The following is a 27,027-nucleotide window of genomic DNA, read 5'->3' as shown; positions in this document are numbered from 1 at the left end:
TGTTGGGTGGGAGTGGGGAAGGGGGACAGGGAGCTGCGGGCACTCACTCTGAGTGTCTGGCTTTCTTCCCCTAGCCCCAGGGGATCCTTAGGTGGAACACTGTGGGCTCACACTATGCACATTTGTATGTCTCTATCTGCTTTTGGGAGGGGGGTTCCCTGAAGTTCATTTGCCCATATGTGGTGCTTTCAGATTTGTTTGTTTGTTTGTTTGGACAAGGTCTCACTGTGTATCCCAATTTGAGCTTGAACTCATTCAAGATCCACCTACCTCAGCCTCCAAAATGACGAGATTACAGACCTGTACAACCACACTGGCTCAGTGTTGATACAAGCCCCTCCAGTGATTCAGTAGCACTTTGTGATCCACTTGTTCTACTCCTGTTTTGTTTTTTTTTCCTTTTTAGATATTTTATTTACTTATTTTTTATTTTGGGGGTTTTCTTTTTTAATCTTTTGGATTTTCGAGGTAGGGTCTCTAGTCCAGGCTGACCTGGAGTTCACTATGTAGTCTCAGGGTGGCTTTGAACTCACGGCGATCCTCCTATCTCTGCCTCCCAAGTGCTGGGATTTAAAAGGCATGTGCCACCACAGCCAGCTCTTGCTTTTTTTTTTTTTTTTTAATATTTTTATTTATTTGAGAGAGAGAAGCAGAGAGAGTATGGACTTAGCCAGGCACAACCAGACATATGTGCTTCCGGCTGGTGTGGCTCCTGGGGAATCAAACCTAGATCCTTTGGCTTTGTAGGCAAGTGCCTTAACCGCTAAGCCATTTCCCCAGCCCTTGCTCTACTCCTTTTAAGTCCACTCTTCATCCCACAACCTCCCCTCGCTCACAGGCTCCTGGTTACTTCTCTTAGCGTCTGCTCCTTCCCCTGCGGACCTTCCTCTGCTCCCCTTTGCCAGGCTATTGCCCTTCCTAACGCCCTTTCCCGCCTTGGCCCGGCCTGGTTCTTCCCTGGCTCGGTGCTTTGCCTACCTTGTCCTGGCTTCACTGCTGACCTGAGCGTGTGGGAAGAAGATTGAGGGTATGGGCTAGAAAAGGAGAGAAGGGGGGCCGGGGAGCAGCAGAAGAAAGTGAAAGAAGATTTGGAGGAAACCACAGAGCTGCCGAAGGAGGCCATTGCCATGGTAACCTTTTGCTTCTGGGGGAAGGGGTAGAACCTTTGCCATCCTATAATCTGGGGCCAGCCCCAAGCCCACTCAAGAGAAGCCCTTCCAGCCCAGCGGCTTCCCAGTTGTCTCCTCCCAGCATCTCCACTTCTTTTTTTTTTTTTTCTTTTCAAAAAAAAAAAAATTTTTTTTTTAGTTTCTTTTTATTTTGAGAGCCACAGACAGAGAGTGAGCGGCCTCCAGCCACTGCAAACGAACTCCAGACGCGTGCGCCCCCTTGTGCAGCTGGCTAACGTGGGTCCTGGGGAATCAAGACTTGAACCCGGGTCCTTAGGCTTCACAGGCAAGCACTTAACCGCTAAGCCATCTCTCCAGCCCCCTCAATTTTGTTTTTTATTAACAACTCCCATGATTATAAAAAATATCCCATGGTAATGCCCTTCCTCCCTCCACTTTCCCCTTTGAAACTCTGATCTCCATCACATCTCCTCCACCTCTCAATCAGTCTGTTTTATTTATTTATTTATTTATTTATTTAGGTTTTTCAAGGTAGGGTCTCACTCTAGCCCAGGCTGGCCTGGAATTCACTAGGGAGTCTCAGGGTGGCCTCGAACTCACTGCAATCCTCCTACCTCTGCCTCCCGAGTGCAGGGATTAAAGGCGTGCGCCACCACGCCCTGCTCTCTGTTTTATTTTGATGCCATAGCATCCCCACTTCTGCAAGTACCTGCCTGTGGACACTTAGCTCTGTGCCCCGGCTACAGCAGTCCGAGATTGTCAGTCCTTGCCGATCCGGGGTCTCCCTCCAGTGGGGCCCTCCTCTCAGAACTCCTGGTGGTCAAGTGTAGACTAGGGACAAATCCCATTTATGTTTTTCACAGCCCACTCTGCCTACAGGCTTTATCCTGCCTGGGCTCAGCTGCTGTTCCTGCACTCTGCCTCACCATTTCCTTCTCCACCCTTTCCCAGGCTCTACTGCTTACCGTCCTGGCCGCTCAGCCATTCTCTAAAGTTCTCCAAGCCTGGCCCTGCGCCTCTCTCTTCAACTTGCCAACTGTCTGGACCTTGAGTTTTTCTCAAAGTCTCCACTGCTCACCCCTGTGACTCCTCATTCCTACTGATTTATATTCTTTCTCTTCCCTCCCCTTTTCAGTAATGGGGATGGAAACCAGGGCCTTGTGAATGCTAGGCAAGCACCCTATTACTGAGCTATATCTTCAAACCCTGATTCTCTTGTTGTGCCAGGTTCTCTTGTAAGCAATAATTCAATTTTTCTTTTCTTCGAGGTAGGCTCTCACTTTAGCCCTGGCTGACCTGGAATTCACTCTGTAGTCTCAGGGTGACCTCAGATTCATAGCAATCCTCCTACTTCTTCCTTCTCAGTGTTGGGATAAAAGTTGTGCTCTACCAGGGCTGGAGAAATGGCTTAGCAGTTAAGCGCTTGCCTGTGAAGCCTAAGGACCCCGGTTCGAGGCTCGGTTCCCCAGGTCCCACGTTAGCCAGATGCACAAGGGGGCGCACGCGTCTGGAGTTCGTTTGCAGAGGCTGGAGGCCCTGGCGCGCCCATTCTCTCTCTCTCCCTCTCTCTATCTGTCTTTCTCTCTGTGTCTGACGCTCTCAAATAAATAAATAAAAATTTAAAAAAAATTCTAAAGAAAAAAAAGTTGTGCTCTACCATGCCCGGAATCCCATTTAATTTTTTAAATTTAATTTAATTAATTTATTTTTAAATTTTCATTTTTAAAATTTTATTTGAGAGAGTCAGAGAGAGAGACAGAGAAAATTGGCGCCCCAGGACCTCCAGCCACTGCAAATGAACTCCAGACTCATGTGCCACCTTACATGGGTCCTGGGGAATCAAACCAGAGTACTTTGGCTTTGCAGGCAAGCATCTTAACTGTTCAGCCATCCCCCCAGCCCTATTTATATATATGTGTGTGTGTGTGTGTATATATATATATATATATATATATATATATATATATATATATATTGTTTGTTTGTTTTTGTTTTTTCGAGGTAGTCTCAGGGTGGCCTTGAACTCTCAGTGATCCTCCTACCTCTGTCTCCTGAGTTCTGGGATTAAAGGCGTGCCCCACCACACCACATTTAATTCTTTTTTCTCTCAATTTTTATTAACATTTTCCATGATTATAAAAAATATCCCATGGTAATACCCTCCCCCCCCACTTTCCCCTTTGCAATTCCATTCTCCATCATATCCCCCACATTTAATTCTTAACCCAACCTTATAAGTACCAGTTGATGGATGAAAAGGCAGCCACAGGAAGGGTCAAGAAGCCTTATTGCTTCCTAGTACTGAAGAACCTGGATTATGTTAAGCTATGATACAGTGAGTGGTCTCTGGGTTTTCAAAAAGAACAATAGTACCCTTCTCTCCCTCCCCTCCAGTACTTACTGCCTCCCTGTTCCTTCCTATCTGGCTCCTTCCTGTATGTGGAAGTGGAGAGATCATCAATTTTGGAGGGAAGCCTACTTGCACTTAAAGTCTATGCCAGCCCCTTACTAGCTGTTGGTACTGGGCAAAGTTCATCACTCCTTGCCTCCCATCTTCAATTTCTGCATCACCTGAGGCTGAGCTGGCAGTTGGGATACCACCACCTATCTGATGCAGCTCTTGTGACCCTGAGCTGTGACTTGATAGGACAGCAAATAAGAGGTGCTTAGTAGATGAGCATTCTTTCAGGTCCTGCATCACAGCGTTCTTTCAGGTCCTGCATCACTTGCTGTCTAGGCCCAGCCCACCCCTATCTGCTCCACCTTCTCCTAGATCCTCCAAGAGTCCCCCACCCCAGGGTGTGTCACTTCCTCCTCTGTAGCCTCCAGATCTGTACACAAAGGCCGCTGCCGTCGCCACCACCAGAGGAAGGGCTGCTGGGCACACACCTGTGAGTACCCGGTATCTGGCACCTGCCCTCCTGCCTTCTCCCCACGCAAATCCAGGCCCATCTGTTCCCAGCCCCTTGGGAAAAGGCTCTGACCTGGACCCACTTTTTCCTAGTCTTGAGTTAGAGTCTGAATTCCTTTCTGCATTCTGATGACTCCCCACCCCCTTCCCCCCCCCCCCCCGTCCCCTCCTGTGCTTTTACACACACACACACACACACTTTCCTCTTCCATCAGTTTTCCCAGTGGGGCTAGAATAAGGGAAGAAGGTGGTTTGGGTGCTATCCCTGGGTGAACCAAGACTTAACACGAAAGTACAATTCTCCGAACTTTCCAGGGTTGCCTCTGCTGTGGCTTGATGCTTTATCCTTATCCTGGGGACTCCTTCCCATTTGGCCCTTGGCTACAGACTCCTGGGATACTGAGGCCCAGCAGCTCTAATCTGTCCCCTTCTTGTGACTCTGAGTGAGCTGCAGAGGGTGAGGATGGGTTGGGGAAAGGCTGCCCCTCAGCTATTAGGTGCACATCACACTGGAACAATCAGCAGTTGATGACAACCTCAACTCAAAGATATTTGTTTATATTTATTTTTATTTATTTATTTGAGAGCTGCAGGCAGAGACGGAGGCAGAGAGAGAGAGAGAGAGAATGGGCATGCCAGGGCCTCCAGCCACTGCAAACAAACTCCAGATGCATGTGCCCCCTTGTGCATCTGGCTTACATGGTAGGTGGGGAATTGATCCTCGAACCTGGGTCCTTAGGCGTCACAGGCAAGTGCTTAACCACCAAGCCATCTCTCCAGCCCCTTTCTTTTCGTTAATTTTTATTTATTTATTTGAGATCAAAGATTATATTTGCTTGAGGCTGGAAAAATAGATCAGTGGTTAAGGCCACTTGCTTGCAAAGCCTCATGGTCTGGGTTCAATTCCCAAGCCACTCACATAAGCCAGAATCAAAAAGTGGCACAAGTGTCTAGTATTCCTTTGTAGCAGCAAGAGGTCTGGTCTATGGACATATGTGTGTGCGTGTGTGTGTGTGCGCGTGCACGCGCACACACACACACACACACGCAAATTTAGAAAAAAGATTGTATTTTCTTTAATCAAATGGCTAGCCAAATGAGGCAAGAATTGGCTTATTGCAATGCATGCACAAAAATGGGGTAAACAAAAAAGAAAAAGAAAGAAAATATAGGCAAAGATCAATATCAGAAAGGAACTACAAGCCAGTGTAGTGACTCACACCTGTAATTCCTGCACTTGGGAGGCCAAGTCAAGAGGATCACAAATTCAAGGTCAGCCAGGGCTGTATGGTGAGACCCTATGTCAAAAAAAAAAAAAAAAGAAAGAAAGAAAGGAAAGCAGGCATGGTGGTGCATGCCTTTAATCCCAGCACTCAGGAGGCAGAAGTAGGAGGATTGTGGTGAGTTTGAGGCCACCCTGAGACTACATAGTGAATTCCAGGTCAACCTGAACTAGAGTGAGATCCTACCTCAAAAAAAAAAAAAAAAAAAGAAAGAAAGAAAGAATAACAAAACCAAATGGGCCAGATGTAGTGGTATACACCATTAATTCTCCCACTTGGGAGGAAGAGGTAGGAGGATCGCCATGAGTTCAAGGCCACCCTGTGACTACATAGTGAATTCCAGGTCAGCCTGGGCCAGAATGAAACCCTACCTCAAAAATAAATTAAAATAAAAAATAAATAAAAGAAAATAGCATGTGTAAGGCTCTGGGTTTGATCCTTACTGCCTAAAAAGAAAAGAAAGAAAGAAAAGAAATCTTCCTTAGATTCACAAAAATCAACAGGCAAATAGACTTCTCAACAGATAACAATGGGGATATTTTGGAGTGGGAATTGAGTTTAGGCAAAGGATACAAGCCAAGAAAGGAAGACTGGAGAAGAGAGAAATGGGACATGGTAAAGCCCCTGGGGCTGGCAGAGAGAAGACAGCCTCTAGTGGTGGTGGGCAGAGGAGGCTGGAAAAGCAGCAAGCCGGCCAGCAGGCTTGAGCTGCCTCAGGCCTTCACCTCCTCCCCTGCCCTGCAACCTCAGGTTTCTCTCTTTCTATGACTATGCTCAGAGAGGAGGAAGTAAAACAAAGAACTTCAACAAAGTAGAAAAACACCAGGGAGATAAATTTTTTTTTTTTTTTTTTTTTTTTTTGGTTTTTCGAGGTAGGGTCTCACTCTGGTCCAGGCTGACCTGGAATTAACTCTGTAGTCTCAGGGTGGCCTTGAACTCATGGCGATCCTCCTACCTCTGCCTCCCAAGTGCTGGGATTAAAGGCGTGCGCCACCACGCCTGGCAAAAATCAATTTTTTTTTTTCCAAGTAGGGTCTCAGCTCTAACCCAGGCTGACCTGGAATTCATTATGTAGCCTCAGGCTGGCCTTGAACTCAGTGATCATCCTATCTCTGCCTTCTAAGTGCTGGGATTGAAGGCATGCACCACCACACCCAGCAAAAATCAAAAATTTATTTATTTGTTTGTTTGTTTGGTTTTTTTTGAGGTAGGGTCTCACTGTAGCCCAGGCTGACCTGGAATTTACTATGTAGTCTCAGGGTGGCCTCAAAGTCATGGCAATCCTCCTACCTCTGCCTCCTGAGTGCTGAGATTAAAGGCGTGTGCCACCATGCCTGGCTATTTTATTTTATTTTGAGGTAGGGTCTCCCTCTAATCCAGGCTGACTTTCAAAAATTTATTTTTATTTATTTACTTTCTTTTTTTTTTTGGATTTTCGAGGTAGGGTCTCACTCTGATCCAGGCTAACCTGGAATTAACTATGTAGTCTCGAACTCATGGCAATCTTCCTACTTCTGCCTCCTGAGTGCTGGGATTAAAGACATGTGCCACCATGCCTGGCTTTTTATTTATTTACTTTTGAGAGAGAAACAAGTACAGAGAGAGAGGGAGAGAGAATGGGCACACCAGGGCCTTCAGCTGCTGCAAATAAACTCCAGAAACATGTACCACATTGTGCATCTGGCTTACTTGGGTTCTGGAGAATTGAACCTGGGTCCTTTGGCTTTGCAGGCAAGTGCCTTAGCCACTAAGCCATTTCTCTAGCCCCAAAATCAATTTTTTTTTTGTTTTTTGTTTTTTTTTTGGTTTTTCAAGGCAGGGTCTCACTCTAGCCCAGGCTGATCTGGAATTCACTATGGAGTCTCAGGCTGGCCTTGAACTCACGGGGATCCACCTACCTTTGCCTCCCGAGTGCTGGGATTAAAGGCGTGCGCCACTACGCCTGGCTTAAATCATAGGAAGGGGAGAAATAGAAAAAGAGGGTGAAAAAGAATGAAACAAATTGGTAGAATTCATGTGTCATCAAGAAGTGGAGAGAGGGGCTGGAGGGATGGCTTTGTGGTTAAGGCATTTGCCTGCAAAGCCGAAGGACCCAGGTTTGATTCGCCAGGATCCACATTAGCCAGATGCACAAGGGGGCGCACACGTCAGGAGTTCGTTTGCAGTGGCTGGAGGCTCTGGTGCACCCATTCTCTCTCTCCCTCTCCCTCTTTCTCTGTCAAATAAATATTTAAAAATATTTTTAAAAAGAATGGGAGAAGCCGGGCGTGGTGGCGCACGCCTTTAATCCCAGCACTCGGGAGGCAGAGGTAGGAGGATCGCCGAGAGTTCGAGGCCACCCTGAGACTACATAGTGAATTCCAGGTCAGCCTGAGCCAGAGTGAGACTCTACCTCGAAAAAAAAAAAAAAAAAGAAAGAAAAAAAAAAAAGAATGGGAGAAAGGAAAAGAATTGAGAGGGATAGGAGAGGTGGGGGGACTTGAGGACTCTGGGTTCACCCTGTCCTGGTATCCAGGTGGCAGGGGGGCCCCACCTATGAGATGAGTCAAAGCGGGGCTTTGTGCTGTAGTATTTCAAGCCTCCCTAGCCACAGCACGCACAGCTAGCCGGGCTGAGGTTACTCAGACAGCCCTGGGCTGGCCTCCTGCTAAGAGCAGAGGCTCCACCTGAGGTCACAGAGGGTGGGGAGCAGGATGGGGTGTTCAACGGCTCAGCACCCCACCCCTTCCCTACACTACCTCCAGAGCATCAGACTGAGGAGGATGTGGACACTGTGGGCAGGGCCTCTAGCTGACCTTTCTCACAGGCTGCTGATGACCATGAGAAATGGTGTGGTGATCCCCAGTGAGTTTATGCTGGCAATACTTACCAATGGTGATGCCTACCTATAACACTGGCAAGGGTTCCTACAGTCAGCTGCACTCATGCAAGATGCTAAGTGCACCACTTTTCCTTACTATTTTTTAATTTTATTTATCAGAGAGAGGGAGGGAGGGAGGGAAAAAGAGAGAGAGAGAGAGAATGGGTATGTTAGGACCTCTAGCTACTGCAAACCAACTCCAAACGCATGCGCTACCATGTGCATCTGGCTTACCTGGGTTCTGGAGGATCGAACCTGGCTTAGGCTTCACAGGCAAGCGCCTTAACTGTTAAGCCATCTCTCCAGCCCCCTTAGTTTAATTTTTGTTTTTAAAAACATATTTTAAAATATGTGCTTATTTATTTTCTTAAAATTTTTATTTATTTATTTATTTATTTTAAAGCAACAGTTTTTTTTTTTTTTAATGTCAAGCTTAAGCAGGGACTCAATCCACACAGACCAATGCAGCGGGAGTGGGAGAGAGCCTCGACCTTCTTTCTTTTTCTTTTTTTAATTTTTATTAGCATTTTCCATGATTATAAAAGAAATATCCCATGGCAATTCCCTCCCTCCCCCCGCCACACTTTCCCCTTTGAAATTCCATTCTCCATCACATTACCTCCCCATCTCAATCACTGTACTTACATATATACAATATCAACCTATTAAGTACCCTCCTCCGTTCCTTTCTCTTCCCTTTATGTCTCCTTTTTAACTTACTGGCAAATTTTATTTATTTTTAAATATTTTTATTTATTTCTTTGCAAGCAGAGAGAAAGAGAGAGAGAGGAGGGGTGCACCAGGGCCTCTAGCCATTGCAAACTCCAGACACATGTGCCACCTTGTGCATCTGGCTTATGTGGCTCCTGGGGATTGAACCGGAGTCCTTAGGGCTTCCACTAAGCCATTTCTCCAGCATCATCATTATTATTATTACTATTATTATTTTATTTTATTTTATTTATTTTTTTTAGAGGTAGGGTCTCACTCTAGCCCAGGCTGACCTGGAATTCACTATGGAGTCTCAGGGTGGCCTCGAACTCACGGAGATCCTCCTACCTCTGCCTCCCGAATGCTGGGATTAAAGGCGTGTGCCACCACACCTGGCTCTAATTATTATTATTTTAATTTAAGACAAACAGAAAGAGACAGACAGAGAAAGAGAGGATAGATGCTCCAGGTCTCTAGCAAATGGACTCCAGACACATGTGCCACCTTGTGCATCTGGCATTACATGGGTACTGGAAAACCAAACTGTGTCTTTTGGTTTTGCTGGTTTAACTATCAAGCCGTCTCTCCAGCCCTTACTTTTGATCTTATTCGAGATAAGGGCTCACTTTGACCCAGTCTGACCTGGAACTCCCTCTATAGCTCCAGGTTGGCCTCAACCACACAGCGGACTTACTACTTCTAACTTTTTCTTATTTGTAATAGTGGGTGATTAGAAACTATTAAGACTGGGCTGGAGAGATGGCTTAGCGTTAAGGCATTTGCCTGCAAAGCCAAAAGATCCCAGTTTGACTCTCCAGGACCCACACTGGCCAGATGCACAAAAGGGAGCATGCATCTGGAGTTCGTTTGCAGTGGCTGGCAGCCCTGGCATGCCCATTCTCTCCCTCACTCTCTACCTCTTTCTCTCTCTCAAATAAATAGATAAAATATATTTAAAAAAATTTAAGAGTACTGAATGGTCCACTGGTTAAAGGCACTTGCTTGCAAAGCCTGATGACCAAGGTTTGAGTCCCCAATACCCATGTAAAGCCAGATGCATAAAGTGGCCTATGCATCTGGGTTTTATTTGCAATGGCAGGAGGCCCTGGCATGCTCATTTTATCTCTCTCTCTCAAAAAAATTAAAAATAAACTATTAAGGGCTGGAGAGATGGCTTAGCGGTTAAGCGCTTGCCTGTGAAGCCTAAGGACCCTGGTTCGAGGCTCGGTTCCCCAGGTCCCACGTTAGCCAGATGCACAAGGGGACGCACGGGTCTGGAGTTCGTTTGCAGAGGCTGGAAGCCCTGGCGCGCCCATTCTCTCTCTCCCTCTATCTGTCTTTCTCTCTGTGTCTGTCGCTCTCAAATAAATAAATAAAAAATTAAAAAAATAAAAAATAAACTATTAAGTGTGGGTGTGTGGGAGTGGGCTAGGGATTGAACTTGGGTGCTGTACCATTGAGCTATACCCCAAGCCCCTAAATAACTGAAATACCCATCATTAAGGGACTAATTTACCCACACAATGATTTTTTTTGGGGGGGGGTTCAAAGTAGGGTCTCACTGTAGTCCAGGCTGACTTGAAATTCACTATGTAGCCCCAGGGTAGCCTGGAACTCACAGCGATCCTCCTATCACTGCCTCCTGAGTGCTGGAATTAAAGGCATGCACCACCACGCCCGGCTACACAATGAAATTTTACATGGCAATTCCTTTTTTTCAAAAAATATTTTTATTTATTAATTTTCAAGGAGAGAGAGAAAATGGGTGCACCAGACCCTCTAGCCACTGCAAAGGAACTCCAGATGCATGTGCCACCTTGTGCATCTGGCTTTACGTGGGTAGTGGGGAACCAAACCTTGGTTGTTAGGCTCTACAAGCAAGTGCCTTAACCACTGAGCCATCTATCCAAACCAGAAGTTCTTTCTTTTCTTTTAGGTAAGGTCTCACTCTAGCTTGGAATTCACTTTGTATTCTCAGGGTGGCCCTGAACTCATGGCGATCCTCCTGCCTCTGCTTCTCGAGCACTGGGATTAAAGAAATGTGCCACCATGCCTGGGTTTATTATTTTTTAAAGTATTTTATTTATTTATAATAGAGAGAGAGAGAGAGAATGGGTATGCCAGGGCCTCTAGCCACTGCAAACGAACTCCAGACACATGCACCTGCTTACTTGGGTACTGGGGACTAGAACCTTGGTCCTTAGGCTTCACAGGGAAGCACCTTAACCACTAAGCCATCTCTCCAGCCCCAGAAGTTATTTTATTTATTTTGGTTCTTCAAGGTAGGGTCTCACTCTAGTCCAGGCTGACCTGGAATTCACTCTGTATTCTCAGGGTGGCCTCAAACTCATGGTGATCCTCCTCCCTCTGCCTCCTGAGTGCTGGGATTAAAGGCATGTGCCACCACGCCCGGCTCAGAAGTTATTTTTTTTTAATGGAAGTTCTTTACCTTTTTTTTGTTGTTGTTGTTCTTTACCTTTCTAAGGTTAATAATTTTTGTTTGTTTTTGTGTTTTGTTTTTCAAGGTAGGGTCTCACTCTATCCCAGGCTGACCTGGAACTCACTCTGTAGTCTCAGCCTGGCCTCGAGATCACAGTGATCCTCCTACCTCTGCCTCCTGAGTGATGGGATTAAAGGCATGCACCACTATGCCCAGCTAAATTTAATAATTTTAAAAATATTTATATTTATTTATTTATTTTTGAGAGCAAGAAAGAGGAAGAGAAAGAGACAGAAAGAGAGAGGGGGAGAGAATGGGCATGCCAGGACTTCCAGCTGTTGCAAACTCCATATGCATGCACCACCTTGTGCATCTGGCTTATGTGGGTCCTGGGGAATAGAACCTGGGTCCTTTGGCTTTGCAGGCAAGCACCTTAACTGCTAAGCCAACTCTCCAGCCCAGTAAAAAAAAAATTTAAATATTTTATTTTTATTTATGTATTTGACAGAGAAAGAGAGAGAGAGAGAATGGGTGCACCAGGGCCTCCAGCCACTGCAGATGAACTCCAGACACATGTACCCCCTTGTGCATCTGGCTAACGCGGGTCCTGGGGAATCTAACATGGGTTTTGGTTTTGCAGGCAAATGCCTTAACTGCTAAGCCATCCCTCCAGCCCCCCCACCAAGTATTTTTTTTTTCAAATAATAACATCAACAAGTTCTATCCTAACTATCTGTTCTACCATTGTCAATTATGTGGGATCAACCTTCCCTGACTCATACTCTTCCTCATCTATACCTTCTTTCCTCTCATTTCTACTCACTGACCTGCTTCTCTTATTTAGAATTCAAGGCTATGAAAGCTACAAAGGCTGTCAGTTTTTTTTTCTCAATTTTTTTGTTTATTTTTATTTATTTATTTGAGAGCAACAGAGAGAGAGGAGAGAGAGATCGAGAGAGAGAATGGGCGCGCCAGGGCCTCCAGCCACTGGAAACGAACTCCAGACGCATGCGCCCCCTTGTGCATCTGGCTAATGTGGGTCCTGGGGAATTGAGCTTCCAACCAGAGTCCTTAGGCTTCATAGGCAAGCGCTTAACCACGAAGCCATCTCTCCAGCCCTTTTCTCAATTTTTATTAACATCTTCCATGATGGCTGTCAGATTTTAATTACCTATTTTACAGATGTCAAGACTGAGTCCCAAGGAGAACGCCTGATCCACCATAGAGCCATTGAGGGATCTAGGTGGTTCAGAGTCTGGTGTGTTTCCGTTTGGTTCCACTTCCACTACAGCTTGGAATCCTGTGAAGAGATCTGTGAGTAGCCCTTAGTTCTCCAGACTCTTTCTCTGGCCATTTTATCCACCCTGGCTACGTGAAGTCTGCACGTAGGAAAGACAGGTCTCTGAGGCTCTTCCCCTGTCCTAGTGCCTGCTGCCCCTTTCCTAGCATTTTGAAGAAACTGCTGGATCCATAGGTGGAGGTGAAACTGCGCAGAGACATGAAGAGTGGGATAGAATTTTCAGAGCGGCAATCGCAAGTTGAGTGTAGAGGACTGAGCGCGTGGGGGTTGTCCCTGAGGACGCAGCTGTCCCTCTTTCTATCCTTACAGGCCATGGTGGCTTTGTCAATGGCTCTCACTTTCCTGCTGGTTCTGGACACAGGGGACAGCGAGGTGGATACCAAGATCCCACCCTCGGGGGATGCCACAGAATGGTCTCCTGACCAGCCTCTGCTGGGATCCTGCCAGCCAGCTCCCTCCTGCCAGAAGTGCATTCTGTCACACCCTAGCTGTGCGTGGTGCAAGCAACTGGTAAAGTTGGGTCTGTGGCTTTTGAGCCATATATATGCATAGGCATAGGTCCAACCTGGAGGTACATGTATACGTATGTTGTTGTGTGGGCACATGTATGACTTTTCAGCGTCATGGATGACTTTTTGTTTTGTTTTTTTTTTGTTTTTCCGCGGTAGGGTCTCTCACTCTAGCCCAGGCTGACCTGGAATTCACTATGTAGTCTCAGTGTGGCCTTGAACCCACAGGGATCCTCCTACCTCTGCTTCCCAAGTGCTGGGATTAAAGATGTGTGCCAGCATGCCTGGCTCGAGTTCTTTTTTTAAATTTAATTTTATTTATTTGAGAGAGAGGAATAAAGAGAGAATGGGCACGCCAGAGCCTCTAGCCACTGCAACGAACTCCATATGTATGCGCCACCTTGTGCATCTGGCTTACGTGGGTACTGGGGAATTGAACCTGGGTCCTTAGGCTTTGCAGGCAAGTGCCTTAACCAGTAACACATCTTTTGCAGCCCTTTTTTGTTTTGTTTTGTTTTTCAAGGTAGGGTTTCACTCTAGCCTAGGCTGACCTGGAATTCATTATGTATTTTTCGGGTCTCCTTGAAATCACAGCAATCCTCCTACCTTGGCCTCCCCAGTGCTGGAATTAAAGTAGTGTGCCACCGCACCTGGCATGACTGAGTTTTTGCACATGAGACTCACGTATGTTATTGTGCTGGCACATTTCTTGTGCATGTATTATATTTGCAACTGTTTTCTTGTGTGTATACGGATAGGACTTTGTGACCATGAACTCAGAGGAGCATGTCCTTATGGGAATTCATTCTTAGGTACAGGCCTGTGTTGTGCATGTGAAAGTATTAATTAAGGGCTGGAGAGATGGCTTAGGACCCAGGTTTCATTCCCCAGGACCCACATAAAGCAAGATGCACAAGGTGGCACATGCGTCTGGAGTTCTTTTGCAGTGGCTAGAGGCCCTGGTGCACCCATATTCTCTCCCTCATAAATAAATAAATATAAACTATTAAAAAAGAAAGTGTTGGAGCTGGGCGTGGTTGCGCACGCCTTTAATCCCAGCACTTGTGAGGCAGAGGTAGGAGGATCATGGACAGCTCGAGGCCACCCTGAGACTACATAGTTAATTCCAGGTCAGCCTAGACCAGAGTGAGTCCCTACCTTGAAAAGCAAAAAAAAAAAAAAAGAAAAAAAAGAAAGTGTTCGGCTGGAGAGATGGCTTATCAGTTAAGGCACTTGCCTGCAAAGCCAAAGGACCTCAGTTTGATTCCCCAGTACCCACACAAGCCAGATGCACAATGTGGCACATGCATCTGGAGTTCCTTTGCACTGGCTGGAAGCCCTGATGAGCCCATTCTCTCTCTCTCTCTGCTCTCGCTCTCTCTTTCCCTCTCTCAAATAAATAAATAAAAATATTTTTAAAAAAGCAAAAGGGGCTGGATAGATGGCTTAGTGGTTAAGTGCTTGACTGTGAAGCCTAAGGATCCCAGTTTGAGGTTCGATTTCCCAGGACCCACGTTAGCCAGATGCACAAGGGGGCGCACGCGTCTGGAGTTCGTTTGCAGTGGCTGGAAGCCCTGGTGCACCCATTCTCTCTCTCTCTCTGTCACTCTCAAATAAATAAATAAATAAATGAACAAAAAAGAAAAGAAAAGACAATGTTGCTGAGCATGGTGGTGCACACCTTTAATCCAAGCGCTGAGGAGGCAGAGGTAGGAGGATTGCCTTGAGTTTGAGGCCACCCTGAGACTACATAGTGAATTCCAGGTCAGCCTGAGCTAGAGTGAGACTCTACCTTAGAAAATTAAAAAAAAGATGCTGGGCGTGGTGGTACATGCCTTTAATCCCAGCACTCGGGAGGCAGAGGTAGGAGAGTTACCAAGACTTTGAGGCCAGCTTGAGACTATGTACTGAATTTCAGTTCAGCCTGAGCTACAGCAAGACCCTACCTTGAAAAACCAAAATAAAAATAAAAATAAATAAGTAAATAAAATAAAAACCCAAACAAACAAAAAGAAAGTGTTAACTGAGACTGTTAAGGCTGCTATAGTAAAATATCATAGGTTTATCATGTCTTAAACAACAAGGATCTTTTTTTTTTTTTTTTTTTTTTTTTTTTTTTAAGGCAGGGTTTTGCTCCAGCCCAGGCTGCCCTGGAATTTACTATGTAGTCTCAGGGTGGCCTCGAACTCCTACCTCTGCCTCCCGGGTGCTGGAATCAAAGGCGTGTGGTACCAAGCCTGGCAAGAATCTATTTCTTATAAAGTGAAAGGCTGATATCCAAGATCAAAGTGTTGGTCCATTCAGTTCTTCTTGAGGGGATCTTTCTGGCTTGCAAACTGGCTACCTTCTTCCTCTGTCATCACATGGTGGAGAGAGGAAACAGGCCTTTTGCTGTCTTAGAAGAGCCATGGGTCTCATCTTCATTAGATGGGTCATGACTGCCATCTAAGTCCAGTTAACTCCCGAAGGTCCCATCTCAAATGCCACCAAATTTCAGTACTATGGCATCAAAATGGGAATTTGGGTGGGGGCGTTCAGTGCATTTCAGAAAACATATGACAGGGTTTCTGGGTCTGTGTTTAGGAGTATAAGTTATTGTGTTCCAGCCTGTGACTGGGCCTGGAGAAGGAAGACTTCCAAAAGCCTGTGAAAGGAGGAGGTACATGGGAAGGTTTGAGCTACCTAAGTGGCCAAGGGGCATACTGAGGAGCTGTATCCCTAGCTGGTCAAACAAGGCAGTTCTTTGTTGACATCTTAAAAGAGGAAGTGCTCTCAGCAGAGTACCAGGGCTACTAGAGCTGAGGGTGGGGACAGAACAGTCTCTCTCACAGGAAGATGGGGAGTTAGATGAGTGCAGACTGGTAAGAGAGAGGGCTAACTCACACATAGGCAGAGCTAGAGGCGACAGGATCCTGGAGAGGTCCACAGTGAATCTGGGAGGACTGGAAGGGTAAAGATAGCCTGTGGGAAGCAGAGATACAAGTGCCCGGCTGTGCTGGGATCTCGGGACAGTTGCTGGTCTGTGCCTGCCTCCTCCAATCCCTAGACCAGGAGCTGACGCCCAGGCCAGCTGAGAAGCCACCCTAACCATTTCCTTCCCCTGTGGTTTCCCAGTCAGTGCAGGGTATCAGACACTTGGGGTGGGCTGGGGGTGTCTTCCTTTCTGACCATATTCCCCTCCTTCCAAGGAACTGTGGGTGTGGCTGACCCCCCTCCCATTTTGATCTTGATCTGAGCATGCAGGGGTAGTTGAGCTATGGAACTCAGAGGTCATTTAATAATAATTAATCATGGTCTGGAGAGATGGCTTAGCGGCTAAACGCTTGCCTGTGAAGCCTAAGGACCCCGGTTCAAGGCTCGATTCCCCAGGACCCACGCTAGCCAGATGCACAAGGGAGAGCACGCATCTCGAGTTTGCAGTGGCTGGAGGCCCTGGCGCGCCCATTCTCTCTCTCTCTATCTGCCTCTTTCTCTCTCTGTCTGTCGCTCTCAAATAAATAAATAAACAAAAAAAATTTTAAAAAATAATCATTATCATCATCTTTTTTTTTTTTGTTTTTTTGATTTTTCGAGGTAGGCTCTCACTCTAGTTCAGGCTGACCTGGAATTCACTATGTAGTCTCAGGGTGGCCTCGAACTCACGGTGGGTGATCATTCTACTTCTGCCTCCCCAGTGCTGGGATTAAAGGGTTGTGTCACCATGCCCAGCTCATCATCATCATTTGTTTGATGTTTTGAGGTAGTGTCTTGCTGTATAGCCCAGGCTGGCCTGGAATTCACTACGCAGTCTCAGGGTGGCTTTGAACTCACAACGATACTGATCTTCCTAACCTCTGTCTCTCAAATGCTAGGATTAAGGCGTGCGCCACCATGCACATTTACTTTTTAAAAAAAATTTTTTTGTTTATTTTTATTTATTTACTTGAGAGTGACAGGCATAGAGAGAAAGAGGCAGATAGAGAGAGAGAATGGGCGCGCCAGGGCATCCAGTCACTGTAAACTTAACTCCAGACGCGTGCGTCTCCTGTGCATCTAGCTAACGTGGGTTCTGGGGAACCGAGCCTCGAACCGGGGTCCTTAGGCTTCACAGGCAAGCGCTTAACCGCTACGCCATCTCTCCAGCCCTACTTTTTAATTTTAATTAAAATTTTTTTTTGTTTGTTTTTGTTTTTCGTGGTAGGGTCTCACTCTGGTCCAGGCTGACCTGGAATTCACTATGTAGTCTCGAACTCACGGCAATCCTCCTGCCTCTGCCTACTGAGTGCTGGGATTAAAGGTGTGCGCCACTACGCCCGGCTATTTTATTTATCTTATTTTTTTATTTTGTAATTATGAAGTACAGGAGAACTCAACAGGAAGTCTGTGGCTCTAGGGGAGGGGGAGGGGTGATGGGTGGGTGGCTGGCTGCGGGGGGAGGGGAGTCGAGATAAGAGCAGGAGAGGGGATTGCTATAGGAAGTGGGTCTTGGCTGTGAAGGACCCAGCTCCGGGGTGGCTGTGGCGGGCAGAGGAGGGTCGGGGTTGGGAGTTGGCTGAGGATGGAGGGGTGAAAGCGACTAGAGGCGGCGAGCGCTGCAGGGAGGTGCGGGAGGCGAGCTGGGAGAGGCCGCAAGGGCTGAGATCCGCCGGCGCCTGTGTTTGCGGCGCAGAACTTCTCGGCCCCGGGGATGGCGGAGGCGCGGCGCTGCGCCCGGCGGGAGGAGCTGCTGGCTCGCGGCTGTCCGCCGCAGGAGCTGGAGGAGCCGCGCGGCCACCAGGAGGTGCTGCAGGACCAGCCGCTCAGCCAGGGCATCCGCGGCGAGGGGGCCACCCAGCTGGCGCCGCAGCGGGTGCGGGTCACGCTGAGGCCGGGTGAGTCCCCTCCCCGGGCGAGGGCAGGGCCGCGCGGCTGGCGCGGAGTCTGGGCTGGCGGGGTCCGAATCCGCCGGGCTGCTGAGCCCTGCTCCCTCCTGCTTCTTCGGCAGGGGAGCCCCAGAAGCTCCGGGTCCGCTTCCTTCGAGCCGCGGGATATCCGGTGGACTTGTACTACCTTATGGACCTGAGCTACTCCATGAAGGATGACTTGGAACGCGTGCGGCAGCTCGGGCATGCCCTCTTGGTCCGGCTGCAGGAGGTCACCCATTCCGTGCGCATTGGTGAGGCTCTGGCTCCCCACCCACTAGCCCTTGCTGCTGCTGCCTGGCTTTGACCACAACCTTAGTATCACAAAGTCCTCCTCCTCCTTAATGTTTAAGAAACCTGGAGGTGGAAGTTGGAGAGATTGTTCAGCGGTTAAAGACCCTTGCTTGCAAAGCCTGATGACCCTGGGTTAGTCTCCAGTACCCAGGCAAAACCAGAGGCCCAAAGTGGCGCATGTGTCTGGAGTGAATTTTTGGTGCCCATACTCATTTCTCAAATGAGTAAAAATACTACAAAAAAATAATAAGGAGGGCTGGAGAGATGGTTTAGCGAGCAGCTAAGGCGCATGCCTGCAAAGCCTAAGGATCCAGGTTTGATTCTCCAGGTAAGACGTAAGCCAGATGCACATGGTGGTGCATTGATCTGGAGTTCCTTTGCAGGGGCTAGAGGCCTTGGTGCGCCAATTCGATTATCACTCTCCCTCTCTAAAAAAAAAAAAAAAAAAAAAAAAATTTAAAAATAATAAAGAAACCTGGCCAGGCCCCCCCCCCCCCCGACATTCATCTACGTCTACTCGAGAGGGGAGTTAAGATTGACTGTGTGGGAGATCCTTACTGTACAGGAGAGGGCTAACTGAAGCTCAGGACCTACCAATCTGGACACAGACTGCCCTTCTGTCATGGCCTCAATCTAGTGTCCCTTGAACAAGTCTAGAACCCTGCTCTACATAATTACACGTTAAGCTAGCTCATTTACTCGAGCCTCTCCTTTGCTTCTAAACCCTGGTCTTCCTCCGGGAATCCTCACCACCAGTGCTGGACTCTCCTCATCTCCCCCACCCCCCTCCCTGAGCCAGTGCTGCTGCTGTCCCCTCACATTTGCCCAGTACTGGGTCCCTGCCTTCCTTCTGAGTTTTCATAGTGACCTCTACATCCTGCCGCTGCCCTGTGGCCCTGGGCACAGCCTCATGCCTGCCCCCTCCCAGGTTTCGGCTCCTTCGTGGACAAGACGGTGTTGCCCTTTGTGAGCACAGTGCCCTCCAAGCTGCTCCACCCCTGCCCCAGCCGGCTGGAGCGCTGTCAGCCACCCTTCAGCTTCCGCCACGTGCTGTCCCTCACTGGGGACGCTCAGGCCTTTGAGCGCGAAGTGGGGCGCCAGAGTGTGTCCGGTAACTTAGACTCACCTGAAGGCGGCTTTGATGCCATTCTGCAGGCTGCCCTTTGTCAGGTGAGGAGGTTGGGGGGGTCTCAAGTGGTTGTATAGTGCAGGGCCACGGGGGGGGGGGTCATTCATATTCTTTCACTAATCTGCCTGTTGAATTTATCTGGTGGACTGGAGTAGATTACCTTGAGGAAAAGGCACATCTTTCTAATTCTCAGGGCGGCTTCCACTAGCAGCAGCCTTCTTTTGGGTGCTGCAGGGGGCTGGAAGCAGGAAGTTAGGATCCGGGGAATGGGCGGACGGACCCACAGCGAGGCTGGCCACCTCCTTAGCTCATAGCACCGGCTTGCACAGCCTGCTCCTCTTGCCTCTCCAGGAGCAGATTGGTTGGAGAAACGTGTCCCGGCTGCTGGTGTTCACTTCAGATGACACATTCCACACAGCTGGGGATGGGAAGTTGGGTGGCATTTTCATGCCCAGCGATGGGCACTGCCACTTGGACAGCAATGGCCTCTACAGTCGCAGCCCAGAGTTTGTGAGTCTCCCCGCACCCCAGTCCTTATCTGAAACACACCTCTTCTAGGATTCCCCCGCCTTATACCTGTCCCTGGTGACTGTCCTGCAGACACCCTGCCACCTTCCCCAGTGATTCTTCTCTTCATGCCTCCCAGCTGTTTTTGGCTGGGAGATCTGAGCCATCAACTCCCCACTTCCCCTTAGGGCTCCTCTAGTTGCTGAAATCTGGATCTGGAATTTCTTGGGCTGAGGGCGGCTGTCATTTTCCGGGGGAGACCTGGGGTACTCACCTAGTATCTGCTTCCTGTTCCAGGACTACCCCTCTGTGGGTCAAGTAGCCCAGGCCCTCACTGCGGCAAATATCCAGCCCATCTTTGCCGTCACCAGTGCCATACTTCCGGTCTATCAGGTGAGAGTGGTCTCAACTCAGAACCCCCCAGTTCACCCTACCTTTTTTTTTTTTTTTAAGAGAATTGTCATTGCAACTGAACTTCAAATGTGTGTGCGCCCTATCTTCTGTGCATGTGCGACCTTGCAGGCTTGAGTCACCTTGTGCATCTGGCTTATGTGGGAGCTGGCGAGTCAAATATGAGTCCTTAGGCTTTGCAGACAAGCACCTTAGCTGCTAAGACATCTCTCCAGCCCCACCTCAGCCTTTTTAATCCCCCCAGAGACCTATCCTCCCCACACGCCATCTCTCAGGCCCCTAGGAGCCTGTTCTCTTAGAGTTGCACCCCACCATTTCCCTTTCCTCATACTCAGGAGCTGAGCCAGCTGATTCCCAAGTCAGCCGTGGGGGAGCTGAGCGAGGACTCCAGCAACGTGGTGCAGCTCATCATGGACGCTTATGATGTGAGGAAGCGTGCAAGGGTGGGCATGGGGGTGCAGACAGGGTCTTCACACGACAGGGCCCTAATAGGACAATGGTCATTTTGGGGTTCTTCCATTCCACAGTTCCTACCTACAGTTTGCTTATACCTGTCACTGGCAGTTCACACACTCTCACATTCATAAACAATAATTTCTGGTGTTTGTTTTTAAATTTATTTTGAGACAGAGAGAGAGTGGGTGTACCAAGGCCTTCAGCCACTGTGAATTCCAGACGCGCGCACCCCCTTGTGCACATGTGCAGTGTTGTGTGCTTTTGTGTCACTGTGTGACTGGCTATGTGGCACCCGAAGATTCCAACGAATTCTTAGGCTTTGCAGGCAAGAGCTTTAACTGCTAAGCCATCTCTCCAGCCCCCCCCCACTTTTTTTGAGGCAAGTCCAACAGACTGGCCATTGTTTTTTTATGAGAGAATTGGCACTCCAGAGCCTCCAGCCACTGCAATCGAGCTCCAGACACGTGCGCCCCCTCGTGTGCATGTGCAAATTTGCACTTGCATCCCATTATGTGTCTGGTTTATGTGGGATCTGGAGAGTCAAATGAGTCCTTAGGCTTCACAGGCAAGTACTTTAACCACTATAAGCCATCGTATAGTCTCACTCTAGCCCAGGATGACCTGGAACTCATTCTATAGTCCCAGGTTGGCCTTAAACTCACAGTGATCCTCCCACCTGTGTTTCCAGTGTGCTGGGATTAAAGGTGTGCACCACCACACCTGTTTTTTTTTTTCCCCCCAACCATTCTGGGGATTGAACCTAGGACCTCCTGTATGCTAGGCAAGCACAGTACCACTATACATCCTCATCCCTCGTTTTATCTTTTGAGCCAGAGTTCCAGCAAATTGACCAGGCTGGCCTGGAATTCACTCTATAGCCCAGGAAGGCCTTGAATTTATGATTTCCCTACCTCGGTTTCTTTTGAGTAGCTGGGATTACCAGCCTGCTCCACCAGGCCCAGCATCCAATCTATATTTATTTATTTAGAAAGGGGGAGGAGGAGGAAGAGAGAGAATGGGCACATCAGGGCCTCCTGGCACAGCAAACAAACTCCAGACCATAATGCACCACTTAGTGTATCTGGCTTTATGTAGGTACTGGGGAATTGAACCCGGGGCCATGAGGCTTTGCAAGCAAGTGCCTTTAATTATCTCTCTAGCCCCACTCTTTTTTTTTTTTTTTTTTTTTGGAGGTAGTGTTTCAGTGCAGCCCTGGCTGACCTGGAATTCACTATGTAGTCTCAGGGTGGCTTCGAATTTACAGCAATTCTCCTCCTGAGTGCTGGGGTTTAAAGTGTGCCCTGCCGCACCCGGCTCTCATTTGATTTTTTTGGGGGAGAGGTTTCAAGGCAGGGTCTCACTCTACCTCAGGCTGACCTGGAACTCACTATGTAGTCTCAGCATGGTCTGAACTCATGGCAATTCTCCTACCTCTGCCTCCCAAGCGTTGGGATTAAAGGCGTGTGCCACCATGCCCGGCTGTCATCTGATCTTTGATTATTATTTTACAGAGGAAACAGAGAGAGATAACAGATGGAAGGTCCATATATAAAAAATAGGGGGCCCCATGCTTTTACTGAGTCTGTAACAAATAAGAACCATAACATTTTACAGGTAGAAAAAAAACCATGAAAAATCTCGAGTGTTTTTTGGACTTAAGTCCTGTCCCTTCTTATGCTATAAGCTTATTTTTTTTATTTGAGAGAGAGAGGTAGAGAGAAAGAGCGCATGGGGGTGGGGTGGGGAGAATGGGCACGCCATGGTCTCCAGCCACTGCAAATGAACTCCAGATGCATGCAGCACCATGTGCATCTGGCTTATATGGATACTGGGGAATTGAACCTGGGTATTAGTCTTCACAGGCAAGCGCCTCAACCACCAAGCCATCTCTCCAGCCTCACTGTAGACTTCTTGATAACAGGGACCATGTCCTCAGATGAGGGTGGTAGTGCATGCCTGTAATCCCACACCTTGGAATCAGAGACAGGAGGACCAGGAGTTCAAGACCAGTCTTGACAACATGAGACTTATAAACTGAAAACAAAACAGGGACCTCATCCTTAACTGTGGTGAACTTGCCTGGGGCCATATTTGCCTTGTGTGCTGAAAACCCTGGGTTCAATCCTCACCATTGCCTCCTATCCCAAAAAGACACATTTGTGACCTAATGTGAAAAAATGTGAGGTGGTGTTCACTTCCCAGAACAAACTCCGTAATGTCTGCCCATTGCAGCTTACCTGCACACAGACTGTGTATCCTGGTTTGGGTTTGACAGTCAGTGCCATTTACAGTGCCTGATAGCCAGGCATAGTGGCACATGCCTTTAATCCCAGCATTCGGCAGGCAGAGGTAGATCACTGTGAGTCCGAGGCCACCCTGAGCCTACATAGTGAATTCCAGCTCAGGTTGGTCAAAATAAATTGAAAACAAATAAAAAATGCCTGGTAGCTGCAGCCCCTCTGTCTTCTCTGGCCACTGGCCTGCCATGCTCTAGTACAGGCCCTGCATTCCAGGCATTCGACCTATGTCCTTCCTCCAGAAGCGCCTCCTTGCTGGGCACAATGGAGAGAAAGCCACAGGGCAGTACAGAGCAGGTACCAGCAGAACTGGGGATGGCCTGGGAAAGCAGGTGTGGGATCAGGATGCCCGTGTTCACATGGTGATGCCTTCCCTCTCTTCTCACAGAGCCTGTCATCCACTGTGACTCTCGAGCACTCTTCACTCCCTCCTGGGGTCAACATCTCTTATGAGTCTCAGTGTGGGGGTTCTGAGAAGAGAGAAGGTGAGGCTGGACAGCGAGGACAATGCAACCATGTCCAAGTTAACCAGACGGTGAGAGCGAGCCTGGAGAAGTAGATGGGAGAAAGCGGCAGCGGGAAATTGAAGCGGGAAAAGGTGGGGGCAGGCCCGCAGGACAGGACATCCTGAGGGGCTGAACAGCTTCCTCAAGTGTGTCTTCAGGAGATGAGGGCTAGGGCAGTTCTGCATGGTCAGCGTGCTGGCGGGTGTGTGGGCATGTGTGCAAGGGTGTGTCTGACGTGAACCACTATTATCCCTTGCTCCTATTCCCAGGTGGATTTCTGGGTTACTCTCCAAGCTACTCACTGCCTGCCAGAGCCTCATCTCCTGCAGCTCCGGGCTCTTGGCTTCTCGGAGGAGCTAACTGTGGAGTTGCACACACTGTGTGACTGCAACTGCAGCGACACCCGGCTCTATGCTCCCTACTGCAGCAACGGCCAGGGGCACCTACAGTGTGGGGTATGCAGGTGAGGGCCTGCACCCCTTTAATGACCCTCTCCTTGTACTCCTTTGCTTTCCATCCTCCCACTGGAGTCTGCTACACACTACAGGATTCCCCCTGAAATGCTGAGGCCTTCCCTCTCACTAGATCTTCTCCACTCTTCCCTCTCCCCATCCATGGGACTCCACTGTACCTTGGTATCCCTCTAGCCACTCATCTGTACCCAATCCATCTTTTTTTTTTTTTGCAAGGTAGGGTCTCACTCTAGGCCAGGCTGTCTTGGAACACACTCTGTAGTCTCAGGCTGGCCTTGAACTCATGGCAGTTGTCCTCTCTCTGCCTCCCAAGTGCTGGGATCAAAGGTGTGTGCCACCATGCCTGGCTTCCCCTCTCCTTTGAGAACATGGGCCTAGAGGAACTTGAGACAGGAGTGGTCACCTCTTTCTCCTCTGCTTTCTCCTCTCAGCTGTGCCCCTGGCCGCCTGGGTGAGCTGTGTGAGTGCTCTGAGGCAGAGCTGTCCTCCCCAGATTTGGAGTCTGGGTGCCGGGCCCCCAATGGGACAGGGCCCCTGTGCAATGGAAAAGGAAGATGCCAATGTGGACGTTGCAGTTGCAGTGGACAGAGCTCTGGGCGTCTCTGCGAGTGTGATGATGCCAGCTGTGAGAGGCATGAGGGCATCCTTTGTGGAGGTACCTGGAGCCTTTGGGAGAAGAGCAATAGTCAGAAAGATCTTTCCCGGTACACCGAGACTCTGAGTCTCATGGCACTGAGGGCAAGTGTTAAAGACTCTGGCATATGAACTGGAGGATGCGTCTGGGTGCACGGGCCTGTGGTGGTACACAGCAGCCAGTTGTGTGTGCATGGTTCTTCCCTAGGCTTTGGCCACTGCCAATGTGGAACATGCCACTGTCAAGCAAACCGCACGGGCAGAGCATGTGAATGCAGTCAGAATGTGGATGGCTGTGTCAGCCCCAAGGGAGAGCTCTGCAGCGGGCATGGAGAGTGTAAATGTAACCGCTGCCAGTGCTTGGATGGCTACTACGGGGCTCTGTGTGACCAGTGTCTAGGCTGCAAGACGCCATGTGAGAGATACAGGTTAGCTCTTTCATCTTGGGAGCAGGGCACGGTGGCATTTGCTGAGCCCTTCTGCTGGGTGCTTTCCTTTCTGAGGGGGTGTAAGGGGCAGTGGGTAACAAATGCCCAGCTGGGAACTTATTGGCATCCACTGGACAGGGACTGTGCGGAGTGTGGGGCCTTTGGCACTGGTCCTCTGGCCACCAACTGCAGTGTGGCTTGTGCTGATGTGAACGTGACCCTGGCCTTGGCCCCTATGTTGGATGATGGCTGGTGCAGGGAGAGGACACCAGACAACCGGTTGTTCTTCTTTCTGGTGGAGAATGAGGCTGACGGGGTCTTGCTGAGAGTGAGGCCCCAAGAGAGTAAGTGGACAGGGGTTGCCACGGACGTGCTAAGTGCAGCCCTGGAAGGTGGATGGGGATGCGGACATGAGGATGATGGGAAAGAGAGTGAGGTTTGCAGCAGAGCTGTGAATCCAGAGCAGCAGCAGAGGTGATGGACAACATGGGTTAAGACTGTGGTCCTAGGCAAGGACAACCTTGGACTCTGCTGGGCTCCCCGTTTTCAGTGACAGGACTGGCCATGCTAGACGCCTTTTGGTAACTGTGGATCTGTTTGCCTTCCACTGCCCAGAGGGAGCAGATCACACGCAGGCCATTGTGCTAGGCTGTGTAGGGGGCATCGTGGCAGTGGGACTGGGGCTCGTCCTGGCTTACCGGCTCTCCGTGGAGATCTATGACCGCCGGGAATACAGCCGCTTTGAGAAGGAGCAGCAGCAACTCAACTGGAAGCAGGTGAGGAGCAGGTGGTCTGCACCTCCTCGTCTTCCCTGCCTGAGCCCCTTCTCCTTGCTGTCGGCTTCCCTACCGGGCCTAGTTGTTTTTTTTTTAATTAATTTTTTGGTTTTTCGAGGTAGGGTCTCTAGTTCAGGCTGACCTATAATTCCCTCTGTGGTCTCAGGGTAGCCTTGAACTCACAGCAATCCTCCTACCTCTGCCTCCCAAGTGCTGGGATTAAAGGTGTGTGCCTAGTCTTAAAGCTTCTCGTCTGCATACCTTCTGCATACTCAACCAAGCCCTCCACTAACTTCAAGTGCTATGATCCTTCCGAAGTTCTAGGTTAGCTCCGTTAGTATAAAGGGAAGGATCTGAGTTTTCCTCATAATTTGTAACCTTTTTCCACAGGACAACAATCCTCTCTACAGAAGTGCCATCACAACCACTGTCAATCCCCGCTTCCAAGGGGCAGATGCGCCCACTCCCTGAGGGCGCAGGGGACTCATCTAAGGCTCTTTTGTCTGGGAGGACATTGGAAGTGGCGGAACAGGGTCTGTCATGCCGAGGTTTGCTGGAGGACTACTCTGTTGCCGAGGACTGGTTGCCACGTACCTTCATTTCAGTGGCTTAGAGGGTTTCTACCTACTCTGAGACCCTGATCCCCACTTCACAAAGAGCTGAGGTTTTCCTACCCAAGTGAACAATAAAGTCTTACCCCAGACTCCAGTTGTCACTCATCCCACCAAGGCCAACCAAAGCAGGCTATCAAGCTTGGGCCCCAGGAAGCTTCAAGTTCACTCCTCCACTGGTCACCTGAAGGGAGAGGTTGGTTCCTGCTGTGTGGCCTGAACAACTGGGGTTCAACTTCCCAGGCCTGGAGTGAGCTGCTGGGAGTTGCAGGTGATACTGACATTGGTCAACACCCTCCACTGGGCTCTGACCCCATTCTGTCTTGCTGAACAAGCCTTTTTGTTTTTTGAGGTAGGATCTTACTTTAGCCCAGGCTGCCCTGGATAGTCTCTTGGCAATCCTCCTACCTCCTCAGCCTCCCAAGTGCTGGAATTAAAGGCTTGTGCCATCAAGTCCAGCGAGCCTTTTTTTCCCTTAAAAT

The 27,027-nt window shown here is 48.9% G+C and overlaps 1 protein-coding gene across 1 annotated transcript; it reads left to right on the top strand.

The window, feature by feature from the left end:
* The first annotated feature begins 3,988 nt into the window (after window positions 1-3,988).
* Itgb7 (integrin subunit beta 7) lies at window positions 3,989-26,637 on the top strand. The gene is made up of 16 exons (XM_045152561.1): window positions 3,989-4,021; window positions 12,518-12,649; window positions 12,945-13,145; window positions 17,793-17,994; window positions 18,108-18,278; window positions 19,247-19,488; window positions 19,799-19,957; window positions 20,252-20,347; window positions 20,701-20,790; window positions 23,507-23,653; window positions 23,894-24,087; window positions 24,529-24,752; window positions 24,939-25,158; window positions 25,297-25,502; window positions 25,774-25,934; window positions 26,325-26,637. Exons 3-16 carry the CDS (start codon window positions 12,948-12,950, stop codon window positions 26,403-26,405), a joined length of 2,391 nt encoding a protein of 796 aa, XP_045008496.1. The 5' UTR covers window positions 3,989-4,021; window positions 12,518-12,649; window positions 12,945-12,947; the 3' UTR covers window positions 26,406-26,637.
* The last annotated feature ends 390 nt before the right edge of the window (window positions 26,638-27,027 follow it).

The sequence above is a fragment of the Jaculus jaculus genome, chromosome 6 (genome assembly GCF_020740685.1).
Source record: "Jaculus jaculus isolate mJacJac1 chromosome 6, mJacJac1.mat.Y.cur, whole genome shotgun sequence".
NCBI classification, from domain to species: Eukaryota; Metazoa; Chordata; class Mammalia; order Rodentia; family Dipodidae; genus Jaculus; species Jaculus jaculus.
This window is presented reverse-complemented; position numbering and strand designations above follow the sequence as displayed.

Excerpts from the sequence above, each read along its gene's own strand:
- Itgb7 (XM_045152561.1), top strand. The coding sequence starts at position 12,948 with ATGGTGGCTTTGTCAATGGCTCTCACTTTCCTGCTGGTTCTGGACACA. Across the intron at positions 19,489-19,798 it reads TGCAGGCTGCCCTTTGTCAG|GAGCAGATTGGTTGGAGAAA; the intron begins GTGAGGAGGTTG and ends TTGCCTCTCCAG. Across the intron at positions 24,088-24,528 it reads CTACAGTGTGGGGTATGCAG|CTGTGCCCCTGGCCGCCTGG; the intron begins GTGAGGGCCTGC and ends TTCTCCTCTCAG.